General features: G+C 41.0%; 1 protein-coding gene across 3 annotated transcripts; it reads left to right on the forward strand.

Moving 5' to 3' along the window:
- aktip (akt interacting protein) lies at positions 1 to 24,934 on the forward strand. 3 transcript variants are annotated; one of them, XM_067997887.1, is made up of 10 exons: positions 1 to 82; positions 11,050 to 11,159; positions 12,042 to 12,250; positions 12,690 to 12,754; positions 12,838 to 12,938; positions 15,144 to 15,232; positions 18,275 to 18,373; positions 19,469 to 19,576; positions 21,284 to 21,344; positions 23,923 to 24,934. In XM_067997887.1, exons 2-10 carry the CDS (start codon positions 11,118 to 11,120, stop codon positions 24,028 to 24,030), a joined length of 882 nt encoding a protein of 293 aa, XP_067853988.1. In that variant the 5' UTR covers positions 1 to 82; positions 11,050 to 11,117; the 3' UTR covers positions 24,031 to 24,934. The 3 variants fall into 3 exon arrangements, with proteins under 3 accessions (XP_067853988.1, XP_067853989.1, XP_067853987.1); XM_067997888.1 differs by having other exon boundaries at positions 29 to 92; XM_067997886.1 differs by lacking the exon at positions 1 to 82 and adding an exon at positions 432 to 591.
- Positions 24,935 to 26,233: the final 1,299 nt, after the last annotated feature.

Below are 26,233 nucleotides of genomic sequence, written 5' to 3' on the forward strand. Positions count from 1 at the left end.
GGGACGCCAATCACAAGCTAGGGGACAGGCCTTCCGGTGTGGGCTGTGTTTAATCGGCTGTGGGTCGGTGCTGAGGATGCTGGTGAGTCTGGGTAAGAGAGCGGCTGCTTCCGAGGACAGTGTCGCCGTGCGGCGGACATTTCAGGTGTTCGAGATTTGAACCGCATGCGGTTGAAAAGGGCCTCCCGCTGGAACCCCTTCACCGTGCGCCGATCGTTGGCTTTTGTTTTTGGTCCGGGGCGGGAGCGGAAGTTGGCGGCAGCGGCGGTGACGGTAGCCTTCCCTCGCTTGACTGACAACAACCTGAGCCAATCAACTTATTCCTTTTTGGTGACGTTTGGGTTCCTTTCACCAATCGGGTTTGTCGGGGGGCGGGACTTACCTCTACGGGTTTAGCTGAGGTAAGTACGCTGCGGCTCAGTGCGCCTGCGCCCCGTGTGTCGGACTGGCGTGGGGACCAGGAGCCGGCTCGAGAGCGGCGGCAAGCGGCAGGTGCACGGCCTGCTCCCCCTCCCCCGATCCCCGTCCCCTCCCACGGCCTTAAACTTGCGGCAGTCGACCTGTTTCTTCATTTCAGGACCTCAGAATTGTGTAAGTCCTCACCTGAAACCTCCAGGCCTTTAAAACCTGAGCCCAGCAGCAGCGATAATAACTTACAGTTTTTATTAGCGCCGTGAACGTAGTAAAACGTCCCAAGGCGCTTGACGGGAACGATTATCAAACAAAATTTGACACATAGAAATATTAGGACAGGTGACCAAAGGCTTGGTCAAAGAGGTAGGTTTTAAAGAGCGTCTTAAAGGAGAGAGGTGGAGCAGCTGACCTGTGTTGCTGAATATTTAAATGCACTTTTCAGCTCCATTTCCATGGTGACTGATGTGATGGCTATCGATTTCCAGATGTACGTTGCCAAATTATCTGTACTTCAGACTTGTAGTCACAGAAACTTAAATCCTGAGCTGTGTCACTGTACATGTGAGTGTGCAGGGCAAAAGACTAATTCTGTCTTTATTAGTGGGCAACTACTTAAAAGTACTTTTATTCTTATTTGAAAGTGTAGTTACTGTTGTAATGTACAGAAACGTGGCGGCCAATTTATGCACAGCAAGGTCCCACAAACAGCAATGAAGTACATGACCTGATCTATTTACTGATGGTTGAAGGATAAATATTGGCCAGGACAGTGCGAAAACTCCCCAGCTCTTTTTCAAATAGTGCCATGGGATCTTTTCGTCAACCTGAGAGGGCAGATGGCATAACGTCTTATCTGAAAGACTGCACTTCGGACAGTGCAGCACTCCCTCAGTACTGCATCTTTATTCTAGAGCATTAGCTGTCAATCCTTTGGGTACAAGCTTCTGATTCTGAATTGTTAAATTTTCAAATTTTGAATTTACAAAAATTGACTTTTTGGCTGTGGGAAAGGGCGTGTGGCAAAGGAGAAACTTTACTACATGTGTTATCAAAACTATAAACAGCCTTTTAGCTACTACACTGCAACTGGATTTCAACAAACTGGGCAGAAAGTAGTATAAATGCTTTGTTCTGGCATTTTCCCTATTTGTGATAAAACACCAGTTACAGTGGTTATACTACACACTGAAGCTAGATTTCAGCCAATTTGTAACTGATCTGGATCCTGAAGCAGAATTCTGTAGAAATTAAAGGTGATTTTACATTTGCCACTTCTGTACTTTGGACTGTGGAAGAATGATATCCGTGTGGCAGTTCACCAAGTTTGCATTGTTAAAACCACCTCCCATATCCTGACAGCAGAATCTACAGGAGCAAAAAGTGTAAAAGCGCCCTTGGTGTAAAGCTTTTTGACTGGGTCGTGTAGTTCCAGAATAATATGCTGGTGTTGTTTTATTCATGCAATAGAAAATGAAGAATGACAAAGACTTACGACAAATGGAGTGGAACACATGCCTAATGATTAGATTGGCCTCAGGTCTATGTTCTTTGTAACCCAGAGCAAGCAGGCAAGGAGAATTGTTGATAATGGCACTGATTGAACGCAATGTCCCGCCAACATTCCTCCCTCAACCAACACCACCAAAAATGGCTTATCTTAATTCTGTTGCTGTTTGTGGGATTTTGCTTTGCATAAATTGGCTACTGTTTGCCTACATAGCAACAATAACTGAACTTCAAAAGTAACCTGATGGTTGTGAAGTATTGTGCATGTTCTGAGGAAAATGCAAGTTCTTTCCTCTTTGATATGATGAAGGTGGCAATATATTTCAATTCAACCTTTTATACATGGTGTCAAATCTGTGATATTTCCAATACAAAACTTTAATTTTAAAAGGTCCTAATTTTTGAATGTAACAGCATTGTATTGGTTATGTAAGTGTAAAACCTACAGTGACTAGCTTGAGATGTGAATTTACTGCTTTGCCTTGTGTTGCATTCACAGCTGCAAGAAAAAAATTATTTTTGAGAGCTTCTTTAGTGAAATATTTCAATATCCATCAAAACCAACAGAAAAAAAAATCCTTTTGGTAAATGTATATCTGTTACATTATACATTCAGCTAACATGAATCACTTTTATAAAAATGGTTCATTTATGAAGGTTGAAATGTGAAGATAAAAATTAATGTACACATACTGTGTATTGGAGCAAGTGTTTAGAAAAGCTAACAATTTAAATAGGGTGCCTAGAAGGTGGGTGCTCTTACAATGTCTACCTCTTCCCAATAACTGGGTGGGGGAAGTTTGATCATCAGAATAAACCACTGAGAAAAGAGAACTCAGTAAATTGCTACATGAGCAGTGACTGTGTTTACAGTCAAATTTCATCTTAACAGACTTGTTAACTAATTATGTTGTGATACTCCCATAGAACATTGGGAAATGTAGCTTCTGATTAAAAAATGTTTTGGATTGTTTCAAAACTCACTTTATAACTTTTCTAAAAGGAGATTAAACACAATGCTACCATCTTTTCTGTGAAGTGTAATAGTTGCATTAGTATTTTAATCAATGCACTCTAAAATGAATCACCTTAGATGGCTCTTGAGTGGGTTTGGTGGGACTGGGTGCAAGTCAGCCTGTTGGGTAAGGAGTGGAATGCGGAGATGTAGAATGATGAGATGTTGTTACCCCCCATCCTGAGGAAAAGTATTTTGATGTTTATGCCAGGCGATAGCTTATTGCAAAGCTGTGGCTAAAATACAACTGGAAATGCCTGACTTTCTGAACTGCTTTTTCCCCTTTGTTTCATCTTTGAACTTCAGAAAATGGATTTGAATCTGATATTGGATTTTCAAGCTGGGGTTAATAGTTGTGTGCTATGTAGTGTAAATAAGGCTTTTGTTTTCAGTTTAAAAATTGAAAGTTAAAGACCCTAAAAGGTGATATTACTTTACCTTTTTTATTCCTATCTTGAGAGCTGCTATGCATCTTTTACATTTGTCAGCAGGTGCCTGCTTTTGTAGTCTGATGTAAAATAGACTCAGTTGCTAGATTGCACAAAAGTGGGACTGGATCCCTTTTAGCATACTGCAACAGTACACCTTAATCTATTGGTTGATTTATAGGCCCACATTTTTGAATGGCTGGAGAACCACACATCTGCCATTGGCTGCATTGCTGTAATGTAAAAGCGAAAACTCTTTAATACTTTCTAAAATTCCAAAGTACAGCTCAAGCAGATTGGAACTGTCACCGTAACTGTGAAATTGGGTTGCTGCCATTTATTACATGCGTCTAGTTTCTATAGGCACAGTTGATACTGCAACACCTGGATCAGGAATCACACCAGTTCACTGGACTAATCAGTGCATTTCAATGACCATGTGTACTCCTAATGTAATTTTTTTTTCCAGGCTATTTCACAAATTCTGTAAAATCTCTGTCCGTATACAAAGAACATTGTTAGTTGATGAACCAGTAGCTTTTGTCACCACCTGATCCTGCAGCCTTTACTTTGGCCTTTCTGCAGCTTCTTCTAACTCCCAACTCTCTCATCCTGTGCATTAGTTCTATTTATGTTGAGATGAAGCTTACCTCGTGTGATTTTCAGTTGTAAAACTGGACTGAGACTGTAATAGCTTCATTCAGCTATGAAAGTGAAATAAGCTCTACTTTCCCATAGTTTGGATTTAATGTCAAAGCCAGAGGAAAATAAATTCGTTTTAAAAACCTCAGTCTCTTTAAATTAGCGGGGATTACTACACAGTAGATGTATTGGTGAGATACTTTCTGAGCACTGGCATTCTTAAAGTACAGTTTATTTTTGGATATGCCAAGAGTACAGTATTGATTTCCCATGACTTCAAATTATTGGAATGTGTTTTGTAGAGTTTTGCAGCCTGCACCTTCCCTTCTCTAGCCTGTCTTTAAACCACTATATTTTGCTTGCCTGGAGATATATTGGATTATACAAGATCTGTGCTAGTGTTCCACAGTATGATGTAGGAACTTTCATCAACTGTGAATATTATCTAATCATGTAAATAATTAAGATCTGTGAATATGTTCTAATACTGAAGCCTGAGATCAGATTTCAGCTCTTACCTTACTCCCAGGTGTTTTTGTTTGTTTGGGCATGCCCAGAACAGGTTGCTGCTGGCTTGCATTTGAGAATATATAATGCATAACTGGTTTACTGTAGTTTGCTGCCTCATGTACTGTTGCTGGGAGGGCTGCATGTCTTGTTCCCAACAGCGTTTGCCTCTAGCAAATACAGTGTATTCTTAAATTGAATGTGCATATATTCCCGGTTGATTTATAAATGGTGCTCATTTATTTTATATTCGTTCATAGGATGTGGGTGTCGTTGGCAAGGCTAGCATTTATTGCCCATCCCTAATTGCCCTTGAGAAGGTGGTGATGAGCCTCTGCCTTGAACTGCTGCAGTCAGTGTGGTGAAGGTTCTCTCACAGTGCTGTTAGGTAGGGAGTTCCAGGATTTTGAATCAGTGATGATGAAGGAATGGCGATATATTTCCAAGTCGGGATGGTGTGTGACTTGGAGGGGAATGGGCAGGTGGTGTTGTTCCCATGTGCCTGCTGCCCTTGTCCTTCTAGGTGGTAGAGGATGCGGGTTGGGAGTTGCTGTTGAAGAAACCTTGGCGACTTGCTGCAGTGCATCCTGTAGATGGTACACGCTGCAGCCACGGCGCGCCGGTGGTGAAGAGGGTGAATGTTTAGGGTGGTGGATGGGGCGCCAATCAAGCGGGCTGCTTTGTCCTGGATGTTGTCGAGCTTCTTGAGTATTGTTGGAGCTGCACTCATCCAGGCAAGTGGAGAGTATTCCATCATACCCCTGACTTGTGCCTTGTAGATGGTGGAAAGGCTTTGGGGAGTCAGGAGGTGAGTCACTCGCCGCAGAATCCCCAGCCTCTGACCTGCTCTTGTAGCCACAGTATTTATGTGGCTGGTCCAGTTAAGTTTCTGGTCAGTGGTGACCCCCAAGATGTTAATGGTGGGGGATTTGACGATTGTAATGCTGTTAAATGTCAAGGGGAGGTGGTTAGACTGTCTCTTGGAGATGGTCATTGTCTGGCGCGAATGTTACTTGCCACTTATGAGCCCAAGCCTGGATGTTGTCCAGGTCTTGCTGCATGTGGGCACGGACTGCTTCGTTATCTGAGGGGTTGCGAATGGAACTGAACATTTCTATACACTGACCAATTACAATATACTGTTTTTAACTAGTTAATCAATTCCAGATGTGATTGCAGAATTGGTGTTTAAACCTTTCTGTAAAGCTTAACATGGAGTGACAATGGGCTAAATAAGTTCTCATCCTATTTTTGCACTTAGTTCAATTACTCCTCTGTGTAAGTAGTTTTGGTGTTCAGCTACTCTAAGCATACAAGAGCTTAGGTAAGGTGAAATGTATTATTTCAAATTTAATTGTTTCTTGCTACGATGATTATCTAGCATTGGCATTCTTTTTCTAAAACTAAGTTGTGCTATTCTCTAGCTAAATAGCAGTTCACAAACCTGTCTCCAGATTAGAATTGTTTGTACTAGTTCCTTTTTATACCAGGAATGTTTGATGCCAGATAATTACCGTTGATACTGGGAAATGTATTGCTACTTCTCACAATCTGATTCCAACTATTACATGCATGCTAAAGTGGGAGGGTGGCAGACTGTAAATTATGTGAATCAGCAGTTTAACAAAGAAGTCCAGTGTTTTGGGATTAATTGCTATTTAGCAATGGCATAATATCTTAAAATAGTCCTGCATCATGGGATTGGAACAACTTGATGTTGATGTTTGGAGAAAGTAACGCTGGATTGTAAGGGGAAACAATTAAAGTGGATTGCTATCTTACTGGGTATTCTTTTCCTCTAAAGAAGGTGCTGACTCTTAATTGGGTTCCAGTTCCACAGGTGCTGGTGGTCCTATCCTAGAGTCTATTCTTGATGTGAGTTTAGGCAAGTGTTTAGTAGTCCATTCAATCATAAGGGACACCACAGGAATCCCAATCCTGTCCTTGCTCAATAATGCATTTTCAGCAGGAATCATTGGGTGACAATTAGGAGTGGAAATTCTGGCTGACTTTTTTTACGCTCCCTAATTGAGGTATTGAGTGAGGTCAACTGTTTCTCTCTTCTTGCTTCCATCCATTTTCAGCTGTAAACTAGGCCTATAGTACAGCAGTGTCCATTTAATGTCTGATGTATTAAAATATTGTAATTTATCAATGATTTGAAGATAAGATGAGAACTTTGTAGGGATGGATGCACAAGAGGCTGAAGTCAGGAACAGAATTTGGGAGGGGGTGCATTGCAGGGTTGAAAGAGGTTACGGAGAGCAAGAGGCGAGGCCACGGTAGGATTTAAAAACAAGTGTGATTTTAAATTTGGGAGGGGGAATAGGATATGACCAGCAGAGTTTTGGATGAGCTCGAGTTTATGGAGGATGGTAGACTGGCCAGGAGAGCATTGGAATAGTCGAGCCTGCAGGTGACAAAGGCATCAGTGAGAGTTCCAGCAGCGGGTAGGAACATATGCGGGCGAAGTTGCCAAGAGGAAGTGTGAAGATGAAGAGGTTGGGGCCAAGGATGGATCTTTGGGGGGACTCAAAGTGGTAGTGCAGGGGGTGGAAAGAGAAGCAATTGCTAGGAGTTCTCTGGCTGCGATTGGATAAGTAAAGGTGGAACCTAGCTAGGGCAGTCCAGCAGAGGAGAGGTGTTGGAGGAGGATCGTGTCATTGACTGTATCAAAGGTTGTAGGGAGGTCAAGGAGAATGAAGGGGGATAATACATTGTGATCACAAATACAGAGCATGTTGCTTGGAGGAATTCAGAAGGGGGGGTTGCAGGAAAGGTGTGCACGGATGTAGAAGAGAATAATGTGTTCAAGGACTTTGGAGAGGAAAAGGAGGTTGGAAATGGGACAGTAGCTAGTCCAGAGGGGTTGAGGATGGGTTTTTGAGGAAGGGTGTTTGAAGGGTCATGCTTTAAAATTTGATGTGTGAAAATGTTATTTATCGTCACCAAATCACCAGCTTAATAATATTCACATGAAAGGTGTGTTGAGAGTAACATCGTAAAATTTGCATTTATTGTGGGGCAGAATCGATGGGCCAGCTGGTCTTTCTGGTGTCTTTTTTTTGTTTGTTTATATGATTGCTTTAGGTGTTCTGCAACTCTCCTAGCTATTCACAGCATTGCTGTTTCAGCAGGGATATAATGCCGTGCAATAAATCTTTTGATGTCCATTTTTAAAGTATTAGTTCTGTACTTTAAGGGTCCTTGCGCATCGAGAGCATAAAGCTTACTGACTACTAGTGTTGGGCTCCCAGATCCTGCCTACCCTTATACCAAAATATTTGTATGAATTTAAACATGCAAAAGAAGTTTGCTAAGTAACAAATGATAGTGCGGTTCACAAGTTATTGCGACCAGAAAAGGCTATGGAAGAGTCAAAATTAAGGCTGCTGGATTGGAAAAAGGCAACGGTCAGTGAGATATGGCCCACATTAATTAGACAGAAAAGTTAGCAAATATGTTAGTGGATCAGCAATGGAAAATCTTCAAATGTGAGATGGATGGATGGATTGGGCAAAAAAAGGGGTGCATCAAAGAGGAGTTCTGTGGATAAATAGAGATTGTCAAGGAATGGGAGTATACACTCAATGGAAAGATGCTGAAAGGTGTGGATGAACAGGGAGAGCTAGGGGTTCAAATACATAATTTTCTGAAAGTGTGAGTGCAGAGAAAGTCATTTTATTTTTGAAAAGGTCAGAAGTACTTTGGGTTATTAAAAGGGGCATAGAGCATAAGAATAAAAAAGTAATGCTGAATTTGTACAAATCATTGGCTAAACCAAATTGAGTGCTCTGTACGTTTGGATTTCCCATTATAGAAAGGACATGAAAGCCATAGGCAGCATCTGTGGAGAGAGAAAGAGTTAACATTTCAGTTTGAGGACCTTTCATCAGAACTGGAATATATTGAAGATGAACAGCTCTTAAGCAAATTCAGAGCCAAAAAAAGAACAAAAGGGAAATGTCTGTGATAGGGTGGAGAGCAAGAAGGAGCGATTAAATGATAAAAGGGATGAAGGAGCAAGGCAAAATTTAAGCGATAATGAGACCAAGTATAGAAACAAAAGCTGGGTCCAGAGGAAGTGTAAATGGTTACAACATAAGGGCTTGGAAGCCTGGAAAATCTGGCAAAGCGGCGAGGATTGCTGTGGCCCGGGAATGTGGCGGACCACCCTGCCAGCCTTGGATCCCCACCCCAAGCAGCAGCCTGACCCTCGGCCACTCTTGGTGGCTCTGGTGCAGCTGTTTGGATCCTATATGTACTCTTTTTTTTTTGCAGGGGTGGGAGATCGGAGGTTGATTTGTTTTTTAACCCCTTGTACATATTGAACAATCGCAAATGTAATCATTGTAATAAAATGGTGTTCGACAAATTGGAATTAAATGCAGCAATTCATGAGGACTAAAAATTCAAAACATAAACTACGTGAGAAAGAACTTCTTTTCAAAGTTTTTTTTGTGGTCTTAAAACCTAATGAGTCAGCACGCCTTTTCAAAAAAAAAATTGATCTAGACGATGATCTGGCTGTTTAGTTTTATAACCAGTTTTTGTTTCTAAGTCTATCTGAGGTATCTATTTAGGCTGCCAGATGATTATGGCATTGCATGCCTGACTGTAGCAATGAATACCACCAGCTGCCAGAAGATGTCAAAACATTTGCTTCCTGAGCAACTTTTTGGAGCAGACAGTACACACGGCACGTACTTCCAGGGAGCAGCCTTTTTTCCCAGCACTGCTGCAATTCTACCAAAAGAAGACCAGGCATGATGGCTTTCTGTGTTTTTATTTCACACCTCTCTTTTATACTACTTTAATGTTTATTCATGCTGTGTATTGGTTACCAGCCTCTTCTATCATTTGTAAATGCAAGCAGTTTTAGCAAATGTTACAAGGCAAACTTACTATGCAAGTGATGCAGCACCAAAGTTTTCAGAGCAAGCATTTTCTAATTGTGTGCATCTCAGTTTTACAGACTAATTCTGCTAACTTTCCACCAATTTTCTTACTGAATTAAAGTTCTAGACATGCTGGGAGCCCTCAGGTAGCTCATCTCAGTGGCTGTTCATGTGTGAGCCTGTACAGGCCTGGATTCAGTGGTTGCACTTTCGCCTCTGAGTCACAAGGTTGTGGGTTCAAGTCCCACTTGGGCACATAATCTAGCTTGGCGTTTTAAGTGCTGTTCTGTCAGAGGTGCCGTCTTTTGTATGAGATGCTAAAGCCCTCTGAGAGAAACTATTTCCTTTTGATGGGGGAATCTTCATACAAAGGGTAGTAGAAACCTGGAACACTCTTTCCCCCAAAAAGCTGTTGAGGCTAGGTCGATTGAAAATGTCAAAACTGAGATTGATAGATTTTTGTTAGTTCTGTAACCTTTAATATCCTTACCTAAGGCGGGTAAGATACAAATCCGCCATGATCTAATTGAATGGTGGTACAGGCTCGAGGGGCTGAATGGCTTATTACTGGTCCTATTTTGAAAACGATCAGGGGAGTTCTCGCTGGTGTCCTGGCCAACATTTAGCTCTCGACAAACCTCCTTAAAACAGAATATCTGGTCATTATCACATTTCTGTTTGTGGGACCTTGCTGTGTGCAAATTGGCTGCTCCGTTTCCTACAAAAGTATTTAATCAGCTATAAAGTGCTCTTTGATGTCCTGAGGTCGTGAAAGGCTGTATATAAATAAATGCAAGTTCGTTGTTTCTTGCCTTTCAAACTTGGATATCACAGCCAATTCTGATTGTGTCATTGCCCAACATGCAGAGGGCATTTTCCAGCAAGGGAACTGGCTAGCTATTATGAGGGAGAATCCTAACTCTGTTTTGTTTTTCACTCCTTAGCTCTGAGGCACCGAGCCCGGTTGACCATCTTAGTAGCAATAGAATCCTATACCTTAATCAATTGACTTCCTTTTAACTTTCATGTAGCTCTTCTATGCAAATGTTATTCTCGGTCATTGCCCACTCAGTCTGGGCTGCCCTGAACTCTCGTGGAGTGGGAGAGAATTCAAACTTGGTGCAAGTGAATTGTATCCATTAATGCTCGGGGGGGTGGGGGGTGGAAATCAAGGACGTAACTGGAGTGTCCTGATTCAGTTAAGGTCTCACTTCAGAGTGCAGATACTGTAACTACAATTTACAACTGTAGTGTTAATGTACTCCAGAGAGCTACTCTTGTGTTGAAGATTGAGAAATGTTCAGAATCTTTATTTCCAACTAAATCTTAAAAAAAAAAATTGTGGATTTAGCTAATGGTAAAAATCTACATCCACATTTACTGTAAACCTGCAGTAAAAATTTGCCTACATTGTTTTAACAATCTTGTAAACTACCAGGGATAATCATTCTCTTCCCTTCAGTGAGAGAGGCATTTAGCTCTTTACAAGAGCTCTTCCGACGCAATCTCTATTTTGGGGACCCTTACTTTGGGATCTGGATTGGGGAAGAGCCTTACTTTCAGAATTGTATCCTGCAACTCTTGATGTAGTTACTAAGATTTTAGAAATTAATACTTTTTTTTAAAAATTCTCTTCTAGAATATAAAGTGGATTAGAGAGGTTCAAGCAGGTGTACGTTTGACTTGGTAGTGAAGCTGTTACAAGTAATGAACCCTTTCTGGAGCATGTCTACAAGTTCTGCGCGGAAGGTAATGGAAAAGCATTTGTCACAAGCTTATTCGCGAGAATGAAAAATTCGGCTTTCATTTTGGAGGAGAGCAAGGAAATTACAAACAAATATTTTTGCCTCGTAAAATGTTTTTGAAATGCAAACTAGTATGTCTACATTTTACAAGGCTTAATTAGGATTTATAATGGACATTAAAACAGCTGTATTTTCATAATGTTCTGAATTAATTATAGTACACTATTTCTGAAGTTTCAGAGCAATAGTGATGGATGACTTTATTTCACTACAACTGTAATACATTGCAGGACACAAATAGTAAATCTCCTTTTAGGGACTGACACAATTATCACAAATCTAGTTAAGTACATAAACTTAGGTGTCATTTACCCAGGTTATTTCTAACAGCAATTGACTACCAAAAAAGGTCTTTCACATTTGAACTGGTGTAGTGAATGGTGGGAAGAACATTTTTGATCCATGGAGGTTGAGGGGGATGATTTTTGTGTACTAAGTACAATTTGCCTTGCTATCTAAGAATGGTATTATTTATTGTAAATGTCTTGCATACTTTTGGCCTGCTCCTGAGGTTACCGTCTGTACCACCCTTGGCTGGCTCCAGGAGCTAAATGAGGAGGGATTGATGGGGATGTTCCATCCATTCCTACCTCTGGGAATATGCCTATATCCTGCTCACTGCCTCACTGTAAACGTGGCTGAGATGGACACTTGTGTTATGAGTCTGTGTTCATCCAACCTGTAGTGCCACAAACTGCCTTTAATGTTTTCAATACAATGAATGAATATATATGCAGAATTATTTTAAGGTAACACCTGTGAATCTTGTAGAACACTCTTAATTTTAAAATCTGCGTTCCCATGGTAATTGTCTTCTGTCATACAGAAATCTGACAGTGAAGAAAGAGGTGTGTCTGGAGAACAGAAGACCAGTTCTCCACGCTCTTCAGCAGCCAAGAAACAATTGCCCTCTATACCAAAAAATGCTGTTCCTGTGACTAAACCCATTTCTCCTGTCACATCTACACAGTCAACAAATGGAACACATGCTTCATATGGTCCCTTCTACCTAGAATATTCTCTGCTTGCTGAATTGTAAGTAGTGCCTCTTACTATCTTCATTGTGGTCCCATATGTGCAGATTAGTGCATCATTGTCCGGTTTTATTTTGTCCAGCTTCATGAACTTTTAATCTATTGTTATCCCATTGAAATTCATGGAAATAAATGCAGTAGCAAAAGTTCATGAGAAAGCTGTTTACTGACGCTTGCAATAGTGGCAAGTTTGCTCTCGTGGTCTATTCAGGCAGCGTTCTAAATCTCAGTTATATCTTCAGAGAAGCCATGAGCAGAGACTTGGCATTTCCCCAACTTGAAGAGAAAGTGAAATAGACTGATCTAATACATATGCCACAATTGCAGGTTTATTAAGAAACTTTAGATTAGGTTTAGGTGTTCATTTGATCTTACAGACGAGCAGAAATAATTTGTGCCTGAAATTTCCAATGATGTGTTTACATGTTAATGTTTTACAGTACCTTGGTTGTAAAGCAGAAGCTGCCTGGAGTCTATGTACAGCCTTCATATGGATCTGCATTAAGTAAGTCTGATCATAATCTATGTCTGGTTTTCACTTTTTAAAAAAAAAACAACTAATATTATTTCATGTGTCTCTGCTTTCAGTGTGGTTTGGGGTGATCTTTATAAGACATGGATTGTACCAGGATGGTGTATTTAAATTTACTATTTATATCCCCGACAACTACCCAGATGGAGACTGTCCTGTAAGTAATGTTCCTTTTCAACTTTGAAGAGTTCATTTCCTTTTAGAATGTACATAATTTCACACTTTGTATCTTAACATTTGTAACATGACTTATGCTGAACATGGAGATATACGAAGCCACAGAACAATTTGTACACTTGTGCAGTAGGAGGTACTAATGCAGTATATCATTTTAAAATAAACCACTTTACATCGCCATCTCCAGTCAACTGACAGTATTATCATCTTTCACTCCCCAGAGTCAGCTAAAGTGAGGAAAGAAATAACTTAACCCATCTGTCAGTGCAGTGTACCACCTTCAAAAGTGAGACTGCAGTTGAGTAAGAACAAAGATATTTCTTCCTCTACTTATTCAAATTGACATGTGTTTGTTTTTTCTGTCCTCACCCTCTCCCACCCCCTTTGGGGTGCTGTGGATGAGGTCTCATCTTGAGATTGTGCTTTGTGCATCACAGAACAGCTAACGTGACCATTGGTGGCAGGTCTTTTAATCTGAACTGTCAAAGGTTGGGTTTATAATATAGCTATGTTGTTCTTGGAACTCTATGCCTCTAAAGGCTGAAAAAAATAGTGTGGAGCTAATTTTCAGCCAGTTGGGGGCTTAATTGCCACCATGGGTCACCACCTCTAAAATGGCTTGTGAGATAACAGGAGGCAGAGGAAAGCTGGTAAGTGAAATACTTTCAAATTATTTTAAATAAAAGCTTAGAATGGATTATACAAGAGCCCAGCTGTGCTCTGGGTACTGGTTACCAAATCTAAGCGATGCTGCTGGCTCCTGTGTTGATTTCTGCAATGTGACTGGAGTTCTGTGTATGTATGCCTGTTTTCCAAAGTGCCATCAGCTGGCATCTGAAGTGTGCATGGTTCAATGTTAGGAGAAATCCTATGGGAGTGTCTGCTCTCAATATAATTCAAGATTAAGTGACTACTTTTTATTTGGATTATCTGGGAACTTTTCATATTTAGGCTTCACATTGAATGCAGTGTATGGAGCCTGGTGCAAAACCAAATGCATACGACAGTAGATTCTGGAGGTTGTTTCATGGTCCTAGCTTTTGGTGTGGTACATATTCAGATTACTGATCCAGTTCCAGAGTTGCACTATTGTTTTTTGCATCAGTGCACATCAGCAACCTCTTGCATTTGTACTATAACTTTTGTATAAGCTTACTGGTGCAATAACAGTTCTACTTCTAATATCTGGGTAATTGCTGTAATAGAATTGGCATGTTGATCTTTGAGAACGGCCAAAGGAGGCTGGAACTTCCCCTAAACTTTCTGGCAATCCGATGGTTGAGATTGAATTAATTGTTCAGTATTGCATGAATTAAATTATGATTGGGCCTCTACCAAGTCAATGAGGCACCTTCTGAGAGTGTGCTGATATGGATCCCTGCTCTTTATTTCTTCCCACCTCTTGCCCAATCCTCTTTACCTTCCCTCTCCCTCTAGTAATGTATCTGACATCACTTTGAATTCATCTAAAAATTAAATGTCATATTTGTATTTATCCATAGGTTTCAATTGATCTCCACAAAGAGGAAAATATAGCATGTATAATCTGCAAGAATTCTCATTAGCATGACTCTGGCTAGATTTTCTAACAACATTTTTTGGCAGTCATTTTTAAAAAAAAACTGTTTTGAATCAGTAACTAATTAATGTTCCTGTCAAATTTTTGACTTGGCCAAAATTTGTTGAGTTCAAAAGTTTATGACTAACCGTGTTGATGGATCCTATCCTTGGTGTACATTGACGTGAGAAGTGTCATTGTAGTACGGAACTGGATCCAATTTGACACCTGAGGGCACTGAAACCAATCAGGGAGACCCATTATCTCTTCCTTGCCCCCCCACCCCCCTCAAATCAAGAGGCCATCTGATACTGTTTCAAATTTGCACTGGCTGCAATAAATTGAGTGTAATTAATGTTTGGAGAAAGCAGAGGTTTCTACCAACGGTCCCCTAACATTGAAAACTGGCTGCTGTGTTCAACTATTGAAGCAAGGTTGTTGAACCTTGATGCCTGTTGGAAATAACCATAAAAGCTCGCAGATACCAGTCTGATTGGTAATTGCAATGTGAAACTTCAGCCCTGGGGAGGGGAGAAAACTTCCAAGAGGAAGAATGGCATTGTTAATGTCTGAAAAATTAAACATATTAATTTAGATGTTTCATCTTTATATTCTGCATTATTTTAGCGCTTGATGTTTGATATGCCAGTCTTCCACCCACTAGTAGATCCAACAACAGGAGAATTGGATGTAAAAAGAGCATTCACAAAGTGGAGGTTAGTACTGTTTAATTTTAAAATGGGCTAGATGCTGACTAATCTGTTGTAGCAATGAACTTGAGTGGGATGGTTCATGGTTATTTCTTCCATGGCAATACATGTGTATTGATGTTTCATGAGACAAAAATAAAGCAAATTTGTCTAAGATTTAGCATTGTATTGGTTTCTTTAATTCTGTCACAGTACTCAAGCTCGACACAACGCTGAGCTCTCTTCCTTCACCTCCCCGCCCACTTCTTTGGCCAGGAGTCGCCCACCACCCCCCCCCCCCCCCTTGCCGGCACAGTAGACCCTTTCTCCGGTCTTCAGAATTCTCGTTCCACTTAGACCCCTCCCGCTGGCCTCTTACCTTCTCTTGATCTTTTCATTGCAAACTGCCGGCGTGTCATCGGTCGTCTCAATTTCTCTACTCCCCTCACTCGTTGTAACCTACTCCCTCTGAACTTGCAGCACTCCGTTCTCAGGTCCAACCCCGACGTTGTCATTAAACCTGCTGACAAGGGTGGCGCTGTTATGCGGCGAACAGACCTCTACCTTGCAGAGGCTGAACGCCAACTCTCCTAACACCTCCTACCTCCCCCTGGACCATAACCCCACCGCCGAACATCAAGCCATAGTTTCCCAGACCGTCACTGACCTCATCTCCTCTGGAGATCTTCTCCTCTCTTCCCCGCCCCCAACCTCATAGTTCCACCAATCCTGCACAGCCCCCACAGGATGAGACCCCCATCGTTTCAGCCTGTTCTTGCCCCGTGGAACTTATTTCGTCCTATCTCGACTCTCTTTCTCCCCTTGTCCAGTCTCTTCTAATGCCCTCCACCACTTTAACAGTTCCCTGGCCCGAATCATTTCCTTTTCACCATGGACGAATACACCTCCATCCCCCACCAGGATGGCGTGCGGGCCCTCTGCTTCTTCCTGAATGGAGGTCCAACCAGTCCCCATCCACCACCACCCTCCTCCGCCTGGCTGAACTTGTTCTTACATTGAACAACTTCTCCTTTGACTCCACTCACTTCCTCCAAATAAAAGGTGTCGCTATGGGAACCCGTATGAGTCCTAGCTATGCCTGCCTTTTTTGTAGGATACGTGGAACATTCCTTGTTCCAATCCTACTCTGGACCCCTTCCTCACTTTTTTTCTGGTACGTTGATGACTCTATCGGTGCTGTTTCTTGCTCTCGCCCCGAACTGGAAAATTTCATCAACTTTGCTTCCAATTTCCACCCTTCCCTTGCCTTCACATCTCCGTCTCTTCTCTCCCCTTCCTCGACTTCTCTATCTCCATTTCTGGGGATAGGCTGTCAACCAATATCTATTATAAGCCCACCGACTCCCACAGCTACCTTGATTATAATTCCTCCCACCCCACTTCCTGTAAGGACTCTCTTCCCTTCTCCCAGTTTCTCCATCTCCATCGCATCTGTTCTGACGATGCCACCTTCCGCACCAGTGCTTCCGATATGTCTTCCTTTTTCCTCAATCGAGGATTCCCCTCCACTGTAGTTGACGGGGCCCTTGACCATATCCATCCTATTTCCTGCACTTCCGCCCTCACCCCATCCCTTCCCTTCCCTCCCAGAACTATGATAGGGTCCCCCTTGTCCTCACCTTCCACCCCCCAGCCTCCACATTCAATGTATCATCCTCCGCCATTTCCGCCACCTCCTGTGCGATCCCACCACCAAACACATCTTCCCCTCCCCTCCCCATTCAGCGTTCCGAAGGGGCCACTCCCTCCGCGACACCCTGGCTCACTCCTCTGTCACTTCCAACACACGCTCTTCCCTCGTGCAAGCGCAGGAGATGCAACCCCTGCCCCTCCACCATCTCCCTTCCCACCATCCAGGGCCCCAAACGCTCCTTCCAGGTGAAACAGCAGTTTACTTGTACTTCTTTCGATTTAGTATACTGTATTCGCTGCTCACAATACGGTCTCCTCTACAATGGGGAGACTATACGCAGATTGGGTGATCGCTTTGCTGAACATCTCCGCTCTGTCCACAAGCATGACCCTGACCTGCTGGTCGCTTGTAATTTTAATTCCCCTTCACAGTCCCACTCTGACCTCTTACACTGTTCCAATGAAGCTCAACGTAAGCTCGAGGAACAGCACCTCATCTTTCATTTAGGTACTTTACAACCTTCCAGATTCAACATTGATTTCAATAACTTCAGATTATAACTACTGCTCCCATTTTTTGGGACAGCTAGTGCTGTTAATGGTTCTGCTGCTGCCATTTGCAGCTACTCCTGATCAATCTTTTGTTTATTAACCTGACCCATTACCACCTTCCTTGCCTTGCACCATTATTTGTCATTTAATCACTCCTGCGCTCTACCCTATCACAGACCTTCCCTTTTGTTCTTCCCTCCCCCACCTTTCCCTGGCCCTGTACTTGCTCATAAACTTTTAACTCTTAACATCTTCCAGTTCTGACGAAAGGTCTTCGACCTGAAACGTTAACTGTTTCTTTCTCCACAGGTGCTGCCTGACTTGCTGAGCTTCTCCAGCATTTTCTGTTTATTTCAGATTTCCAGCATCTGCAGTATTTTGCTTTTGATTGTGTTTAAAGACCAGCTTCACTCTCAGAAAAAATGCCCTCATTTTATATTGATACAAACGTTACAGATCTTGTTTATTTTCAGCCAAATGTCTGATTGTAAAAACGTATATTTGTTTAATAAGTAGAGGCATTTTCTATAAAAAAGGAATAACTTTGAACAAAAAGAACACCACTCCCTCTCCCTTGCATTTCCTTTCTTGCTTAACCTTTTTTATGGTTGCGTATCTATCTTGGCATAAGTACTAAAGTGAGTTGTAGTTAAAAGCTACGGTGTCTTCTCTTATCTCTACTCCCTCAAAATAGGCCCAAATGTGGCACAAATGCTCCACAGCAATGTGTGAAAATGTCTGAAGAAAACTAGGTAAAGAAATTGGCCCAGTTTCACATGCTTCTTCCCTGGAGATTTTGAAAAAATGGTCTTACTGATTGTATGAATCTTTCCTAATGCTGTGTTGCTATGGTACTTCCCACAGGCGGAATCATAATCACATCTGGCAGGTGCTGATGTATGCTCGTCGAGTGTTCTACAAGATTGATACAGTTAATCCCTTGAACCCTGAAGCTGCAGTACTGTGAGTCTGAAGAGAAAATGGCTTTTTAAAAACTGAGTTCTCTAAGGACTTGCTTCTAAAATAGTGCTTATGTAACTGACTAGAGGTTTAGTACCTTCTTCATTGATACAATTAAGATTAACTGAATTGAGTTGTTTGAAAGAATTAACTTTTTAAAGAACAGTACTTTTTTTTCTGTGGGGTTAATAACTATTTGGCATATTGTACTTTTGAAAAGGGCAGGTATACAGATTATCTTTAATCCCACCATGTAGCTGGTAGTAGAAAATATGCCTGTCTTATTCTAGTTGTGCTTTGACTTAATTTAACATTAATATTCTGCTGAGTGTACAGTTTCTTAAACAACAAAAAAAGTTACAAATTTGTAGTCCATTCTATTTGTGTACCTGTTGAGGTTTGAGTATTGTCTTGGGGGCTATAGTAACCCTTTAAAAATATTAATTTAGTTATGAGCTGAATATTTATAATTTCAGGAAGTAAATACTGTTTGGTAGACCAGTAAGAGGAGGGAAATAAGTAAGCTGCTTATTGCTGCAATTCTTCCAATTGAAAATGGCATTTAAGCAATGACTGGGATATTGATGCACCTATTTTTTTCTTCTTCCATATTTAAAAAAAAATGGACTTGTGCTAAGAATAGCCAAATTTTGTCACACAAATGTTAACCTGTCATTTTGCTTTGGAACATGGTGCTATCTTGTCTTGTCCAATTTCTATAAGTCGCATCACTAGAATTCCACTAAATTGTGTAAATGGGCTCGCACTATAAATTTGCACAGTATTCCAGAACGGGTGCAACTTCATGTTTTATGACTTGTGAATTTGGGGTTGTTACTTGTACAAAGAATCTTTTGCCTTTCTATGTAAGTCTCACAGAATATAGAGGACTGTTAAAGAAAAACCTGTCACACTGTGGTGAGAAAATTAGTAAATGTATGTTTTTTTTAAAAGCAAGCACCATAGTTTTAAGCACTGTCTTACAGACCACTGTCTTTCAACTTTTCTGCATTTCTCAATTATTCTTTAACTCTTTTTAAAATTTGTTTGATAGCAGCAACTAAACTTGTCAAACTGAAGTTATAAATTTATTTCCAGATATGAAAAAGATATTCACTTGTTCAAAAGCAAAGTAATCGATAGTGTGAAACTATGCAACAGTCGTCTCTTTGATCAACCTAAAATGGATGACCCTTATGCAATTAGGTGAGTTACACGGATCTTTTAGTTAAAACAGCCTAATTGGGATAACTTTCCAACAAGATGATGTTTATTTTGTCCAAACTGCTTTTTAAAATATGTATAGTGCTCCATATGACTTCTGTCTTCATGTTATGAATATTTTGAAAGACTTATTTTGTTGTCCTGGAAGAACACATTTGATTTTTGCCTACAAAAAATGAAATTAAAATAGTTTTGATCAATATTCCTGAAATTAAAACTTAGTCGTGAGGTTTTGCCAGATATGAACGATCTTAATCCAATATTCAAACACTCAAATAGGGCCTGATGAAGCTGGTCACATGACTTGAAACTTCACATGCTGGTGTAAAAAGTGCCGTCTTGTACATACTCTGTCAGCATAGCCTCTAACTCTACACCAATAAATTATTCAATTTGTATTGGTTTATTGCCAAGGAAATTGAAATATTTAGATTGAACAAGCCCAACTGAAATCCTAAAATGGCTGCATAAAGGTGTGCTTACAAAGATTTTAGGCATATAATCATGGGCAAGTGGAAGAGAAATTTCAATTTGAGATTGTAATTTATTTCCATAATCAAATGCCAAACATTTGAGTCCTTTTTGGTTTTGAATAGATTGTGCTGTTGCTGTATGGCTTAGAACAGTGATGAATAACCTGGACTGCCACTAATCTTGTGAAACTGGCGCTATGCACCAGCAATGCCCAGTTTAACTGGCTGCCTACTCCATGTACTGTACCAGCATAGGCCAGTTTAATTGGCCTACTATTCCATGCACTTCAGTCAGATTGCTGACAACTCCTGCTGTCTGTGATCAAACAGTAAATATCCTACGGAAGTTTTTCCGGTACAGTCTACTTCTGATAATTTAAAATTGTTTTCTGCACTACAAAAACTAGAATTATTCAACAATTTCAATTAAGCAATGTAAACAATTCCATTTTAAAGCACTCTTTACTGTATCAGTTTGAATTAAGCAGCTTTTAATCAGAGTAGGTTCTGTTGAAAGGAGGAAAGAGAACCTTGCTGATATGGGAATGATATTTAGCTCATCGCATATAATGTACAGAGCTTACTGGGGTAGATTTCCATCTTCACTGCCTGTGCGGTAATCTGCAGAATTGACTGCCTGCCCATGATAAAGCTCGCCTGAGTTTTATTCCACTGATTTTCATTCCATTTGAAATCCAGCTGTTATACAACAGGCAGGTGAACTGCTATGATTACTGCCCAGGCACAGCACAAAAATCTACCCCATTGTGCTTGATTTTTACTTACACACACACACACACACACACACACACACACACACACACACACTTTTCATTCTTAAGTGGGGAGGTGTTAAGATTCTAACCTTGAGCTTCAATAGATCAGTCAGTTTATCCAGTGAGTAGCCATGGCAGTGATGCCACAAATGGCCTCAGCATCCCAGATTAAGCAGGGGCACATAAACTAGGGTTCGCAGTTGTGATTGCTGTCCAGTAACCCAAGTGTATGGATATCTGGTGAGGACAGAATTTATCTTGGTTCCAAAGTCTCCATGTGCTCATGCATGACGAATGACCACTTGGGAAAGCTACTCCAGGGCATTTAGCACCTGCAAGGAATCAATGACTTCAAAAGAGATTAAAAATTCTGACCTTCATGTGCATGGTGAGAAAACTGGGTATAATTTTTCTTGTAAATGTACCTGTTTCTCCCAAAGCTTTTCACCTTGGAATCCAGCAGTACATGAAGAAGCCAGAGAGAAGATGTTAACTCAAAAGGTAAGTTCATTTCCTGCATCAGATATTAAAAGCATTTTGCTAGTATGAGCCAGTGCATTTCAGCCAGCTATCCCACTTCCTCATGGCAAGCATCCTGTGTGAACCTTGGGTCCAGCTTCTCTAGTTTCTCGACACATTACCTGGGCAAATTGCCTCATGTATTTACCTTGGAATGCTACGCGGTGGCAAGCTACATGCTTGTTTGACTTTTTTTTGTGTGTTTTGAAGTTTTAGAAGATGGCACCATTTTTATTTCCATTTACGGAACACTTGGGTACTTTTGTGCTCATCAAATATCTAGCTTGTGCAAAAGGTTTTTTAATCTTTTACTTTGAGTAGAATGTTTCATTTTGGTTTAAATGTAAATGCAATCACTTTTCTGAAATGATAATCCCGTTACATATCATTGATGTGAGCCAACATTGTGAAAAATCTAGTTTGTAACAGTACTTTTTGAGAGGAAAGGCTACTAACATTCAAATGGTGAATTTTGTTACCATAAGCTTTATTTTCTGTTTCTTGGTAGACTTCTCCATATTTTAGAGAATGCTAAAGCACGATTAGTCATTCCAAATCGTGTGTGCTCCAAGTCTGGATGATTGTATTGATAACCTGGCTTTGACTGAAACTTGTCTCACTAATGGTGACACCTTGTCCTTCACTAAAGCTTCTCCACCTGGCTATGCTTTTCACTGCCTGCATGATCATGGTTTTCCTATTAAATCCTTATTATCTATTGCTACCAGCCTGAGTTGCAGATATCCACCCTCTGCACTGAGCAACTCCACATCCTTGATGATTTCAATCTCTGTCTCAGTTCCCCATGCCCTATCTCTCCTCTGAATTCAGTCTTGGATGAGCTGCAGTTTCCTCCAGCTAAACATTGGGATGATCCAATTCATTGTCCTCTGCACCTGCCACACACTCCATACCCTTGCCACCAACTCCATTCCCTTCCCTGGCCAATCTCGGGCTGGACCAGACAATTTACAACCTCTGCCTCCTAATCGACCCCAAGCTGAGCTTCCAACTCCATATCCTCTCCATAACAATGTCTGCTTCCACCTCCATAACATTACTTGCCTCCACTCCTACCTCAGCCCATCTGCCACTGAAACCCTCATCCATGCAATTGTCACCTCCAGACTTGGCTATTACAATATTCTGCTGGCCGGCCTTGCACCCTTCGTAAAAGTCAGTTCATCCAAAACGCTGTTTTCCATGTCCTATTCCATACCTAAGTTCCACCTATCCATTGCTCTTATCCCTGCTGATCAATCTTGGCTTCTGGTCCAACACCTCGCTTAAAATTCTCGTCCTTGTTTTTAAATTCCTACATGACCTTGCCCCTCCCTATAACCCATACCCTGCCCAAACTCCGTTCTGCTGACTTGACCTCTTATTCATTTCTCTCTTCCACCACGTCCCCTTCACCCCTCCATTAGCAGTTGTACCTTCAGCTGCCCATACTCTAATTCCCTTCCTAAACCCCTCTGCCTCTTCACTTCCCCCTCTCTCTTAAAATCCACCTTTTTCACCAAGCCTTTGGTCACCCTTCCTAATATTTTCTCCTTTGGCTAGGTGTCAGTTGTTTTTCCTTGGGCTGCCTTCTACATTTAAAAAGCTATATAGTGATGCTACGGTGGTCCCTGCATTTGTGCTCCACTCTGTTTCGGTGCCATGATGTAGCATTGCTCAAACAATAGTTTTAATTTTTTTGTTTTTTTTTTCCTTCATGTTCCTTCCCGCCCCCTCCCCCAGTGCATTGACTTTAAAATCCAAAAGCCTTCACTGACAGTCCTCCCCAGATCATCTGCATCTTCTCCAACCTTGTATCGCAGCATAGACCCTTTGTTCTGCTGACTCTGATCTAATGTACATCAGCTTTTTCTTTCCACCCTGGTGGCAAAGCTGGTTGCCCCTCTCCCCACCCTTAAAAAAAAACTTCAAACTTGCCTCTTGCTTTTAGCCACTTCTTTCCTTCACTCACTGTATTTTTTTTTATTCGTTCACGGGATGTGGGCGTCGCTGGCAAGGCCGGCATTTATTGCCCATCCCTAAGAGGGCAATTAAGAATCAACCACATTGCTGTGGGTCTGGAGTCACATATAGGCCAGACCGGGTAAAGACGGCAGGTTTCCTTCCCTAAAGGACATTAGTGAACCAGATGGGTTTTTACGACAATCCGGTAGTTTCATGGCTATTATTACTGATACTAGTATTTTAATTCCAGATTTTTATTTAATTGAATTTAAATTCGCCAGCCGCCGTGGCGGGATTTGAACTCATGACTCTGGATTTTAGTCCAGGCGTCTGGATTACTAGCCCAGTAACATAACCACTACGCTACCGTACCCTGTATATGTGAAGGAAAGATATAACATACGCACACCTTGTGTTTTTGTTACATGAAAGATCTAGTTGTGAGTTATTGCATTCTATTTTCTTGGTTGCATCTATCTTGTAGCACCAGTTTGAGGATTTGTACATTAAGTTATAATCTAGGTTTGTGATAGTACTGTAAAAGAAATACAGTGTATAAGTTTAGTAGATAATTTTTAATATTTGTCTTGCCTAGAGAAAACCTGATGATCAGACCAAAGGCATGCATGTTTCTGGCCTTTCCTGGGTAAAGCCTGGTTCAACAAAACCTTTCAGCAAAGATGAAAATACCGTACAAACCTAGTACTTCCTATGAACAGCATACCACGCACTTTCTACCTGTGAAGCATATGGACCAGGTTACTTGGGATATAACCGTTTCCTGTTGGTGCAGATGTTGGACTTTTTTTAAGCAGTGACTGTAAAAAAATATATATATATAAAACTGCTGAAGATGAGGTTCCTTTTTGTGTAGATTATAAAATTTTAAACTTGTATTCGAATTCAACTTTTAACTGAAAGTTTGTAAAACTTGCATTTTGGAGACCTCTACTACCTAGGTAATCTTGGCAATACAACTATCAATTACGTTGGGGTGGTTTTGTCATAAAGATGACACCATTTTGTAATACTGCCGTTATGATGTAGAAATGTTTTTCATGTTTTGGGACTGGTTATAGAGTTTAAGATGTGAGTTTAGACATTCAATAATCATTCAAATCAACTATATTTTACATAGCATATGACAATTTTGCAGTTTTCATAAATCATATTTGGGTTTTCTAATGTAAATATGTTGGCATATAAATTTTGTAAATAGCTTGTTGGATTCTAGTTAGCACTTTGAGGTGAAAACAGTGCTGAAAGTGACAGTCCACTGGTATACATTTGGGCAGGCTGATCTGTTGCTAAAGCAACAGATTAGTATAAGCAGTGAGCCCCAAGTTTTGTAATTTCAGTGGTCTTATCTGCTGTGTATGAATGTATAAAGTAATTCAATTCAAAGAAGACTACTCTTCCAATGTTGTTACATAGACATTTTCATGTTCTAATTACCTTGTGCAGTGAAACAGCATATTGTGTAGTAAAAATGCTGTTTTCTTGCATTGGGTACTAATATTGGGGTGCATTTAAGGGGGAAATAGCTGCTGGCCTAGCAACTAATGTCATAGTGGCTAAACCCTTGAAATAAAAACAAGCTAAAACTGTACTGACTACCTTTTTTAAAATGTATTTGTTTTATATGTGTGTATATTTTTTGCATGTCCTGTCACATACCATTGAAAGATCCTGTGTAACCCTTTTGCCTGTGACACCTATAGATAACGTTGTCACTAAGATTTTCCAATGTTTATGTGGCAGTCTGAGGCATGCTGAGCACGGCAGTTGCACATGCTAGCCACCTGGTGGTGGTGCTGCACATTTCTCAGCTTTGTCTTCAGCTCTGATGTTGTCTTTGTTTTTCAGGTAAGTTAACTCGTGAATTTTTACTTCTATTTTTAAATGTTAATCGTTTTCAGCTTTCTTATTCTGACTCTTGAGGTCCAGCTCAAGGCCTTCCCCCCCACCCCCCCCAACCACATACCCCGGTGGCTGCACCCTGGTTCATTCCTATTAGCTTCTCCCTCTCCCTCTTCCCCCCCCCCCCCCCCCCAAAACCCACCTGAGTCTACTGAGGCCGTTCTCTGTACCCCTTGTATCAGGGTCTTCACTGTAGCTGTCGGTGCTTTTACTTCTGTGCCCTGCTATGTGGCTGTCTTCACCATCTCTGCTCTCTGGCAGCTTCCTCTGGATTCCAAGACTGTTCTTTGCATTACTTTCACAAAAATAATGCAGATCTAGGCCTTCATTTTTATTTGTTGAATGTGCTTATCATTGCAATCTTGCCCACATGGATTAAAGTCTCTCCTTATGTGATAGACCACTCCACCTTTTAAAAAAAATATTCCCCTTTATACCATCCTCCTACAGTCTCTAACTCTATTCTACCTCCTTTCCCACATAGTCTTTTATAGCCTCCAGTGTCAATCATCTTTTCTGGTCACATTATCTACTGCCATCTAGCTCCACTTCATCCGAAAATTGCACTTGATCTTACTCCATGTGCAAAGCCACAGGAGATTGGTTACTGTATGAATTAATGGAATAGGTTTACAGTAAAATGAGTCTAGCAGCTAGCCCTTCAACTACAATTTGATCAGATGGTAGAAGTTCTGAAGACCACACTTCAGACTATATTTGGTCTTTTAATGCATCAAATTATTGTAGATTTTTGGCCCAGAGTGGGTTTACAACATAGACTTTGCCCAAAAAGTTACAGTAAAAGCCATTATATAATGTAACATGACTTATCTGCAAGCATAACCTGGTCTTTCTCCAAGTCTAACCTCAGCAACATAGCATTATTTGCTTCTGCCTTCAGCATGTAGCAGAATCTTTCAAATTATCAAAATATCAGCAACTTGCTACTGTGGCTAAAGAATCAGCAGTAAGATCCTATTGTACAC

Source organism: Heptranchias perlo, chromosome 16 (genome assembly GCF_035084215.1).
Source record: "Heptranchias perlo isolate sHepPer1 chromosome 16, sHepPer1.hap1, whole genome shotgun sequence".
Taxonomy (NCBI): domain Eukaryota; kingdom Metazoa; phylum Chordata; class Chondrichthyes; order Hexanchiformes; family Hexanchidae; genus Heptranchias; species Heptranchias perlo.

Excerpts from the sequence above, each read along its gene's own strand:
- aktip (XM_067997887.1), top strand. The coding sequence starts at position 11,118 with ATGAACCCTTTCTGGAGCATGTCTACAAGTTCTGCGCGGAAG. Across the intron at positions 12,251-12,689 it reads TATTCTCTGCTTGCTGAATT|TACCTTGGTTGTAAAGCAGA; the intron begins GTAAGTAGTGCC and ends AATGTTTTACAG. Across the intron at positions 15,233-18,274 it reads AGAGCATTCACAAAGTGGAG|GCGGAATCATAATCACATCT; the intron begins GTTAGTACTGTT and ends TACTTCCCACAG.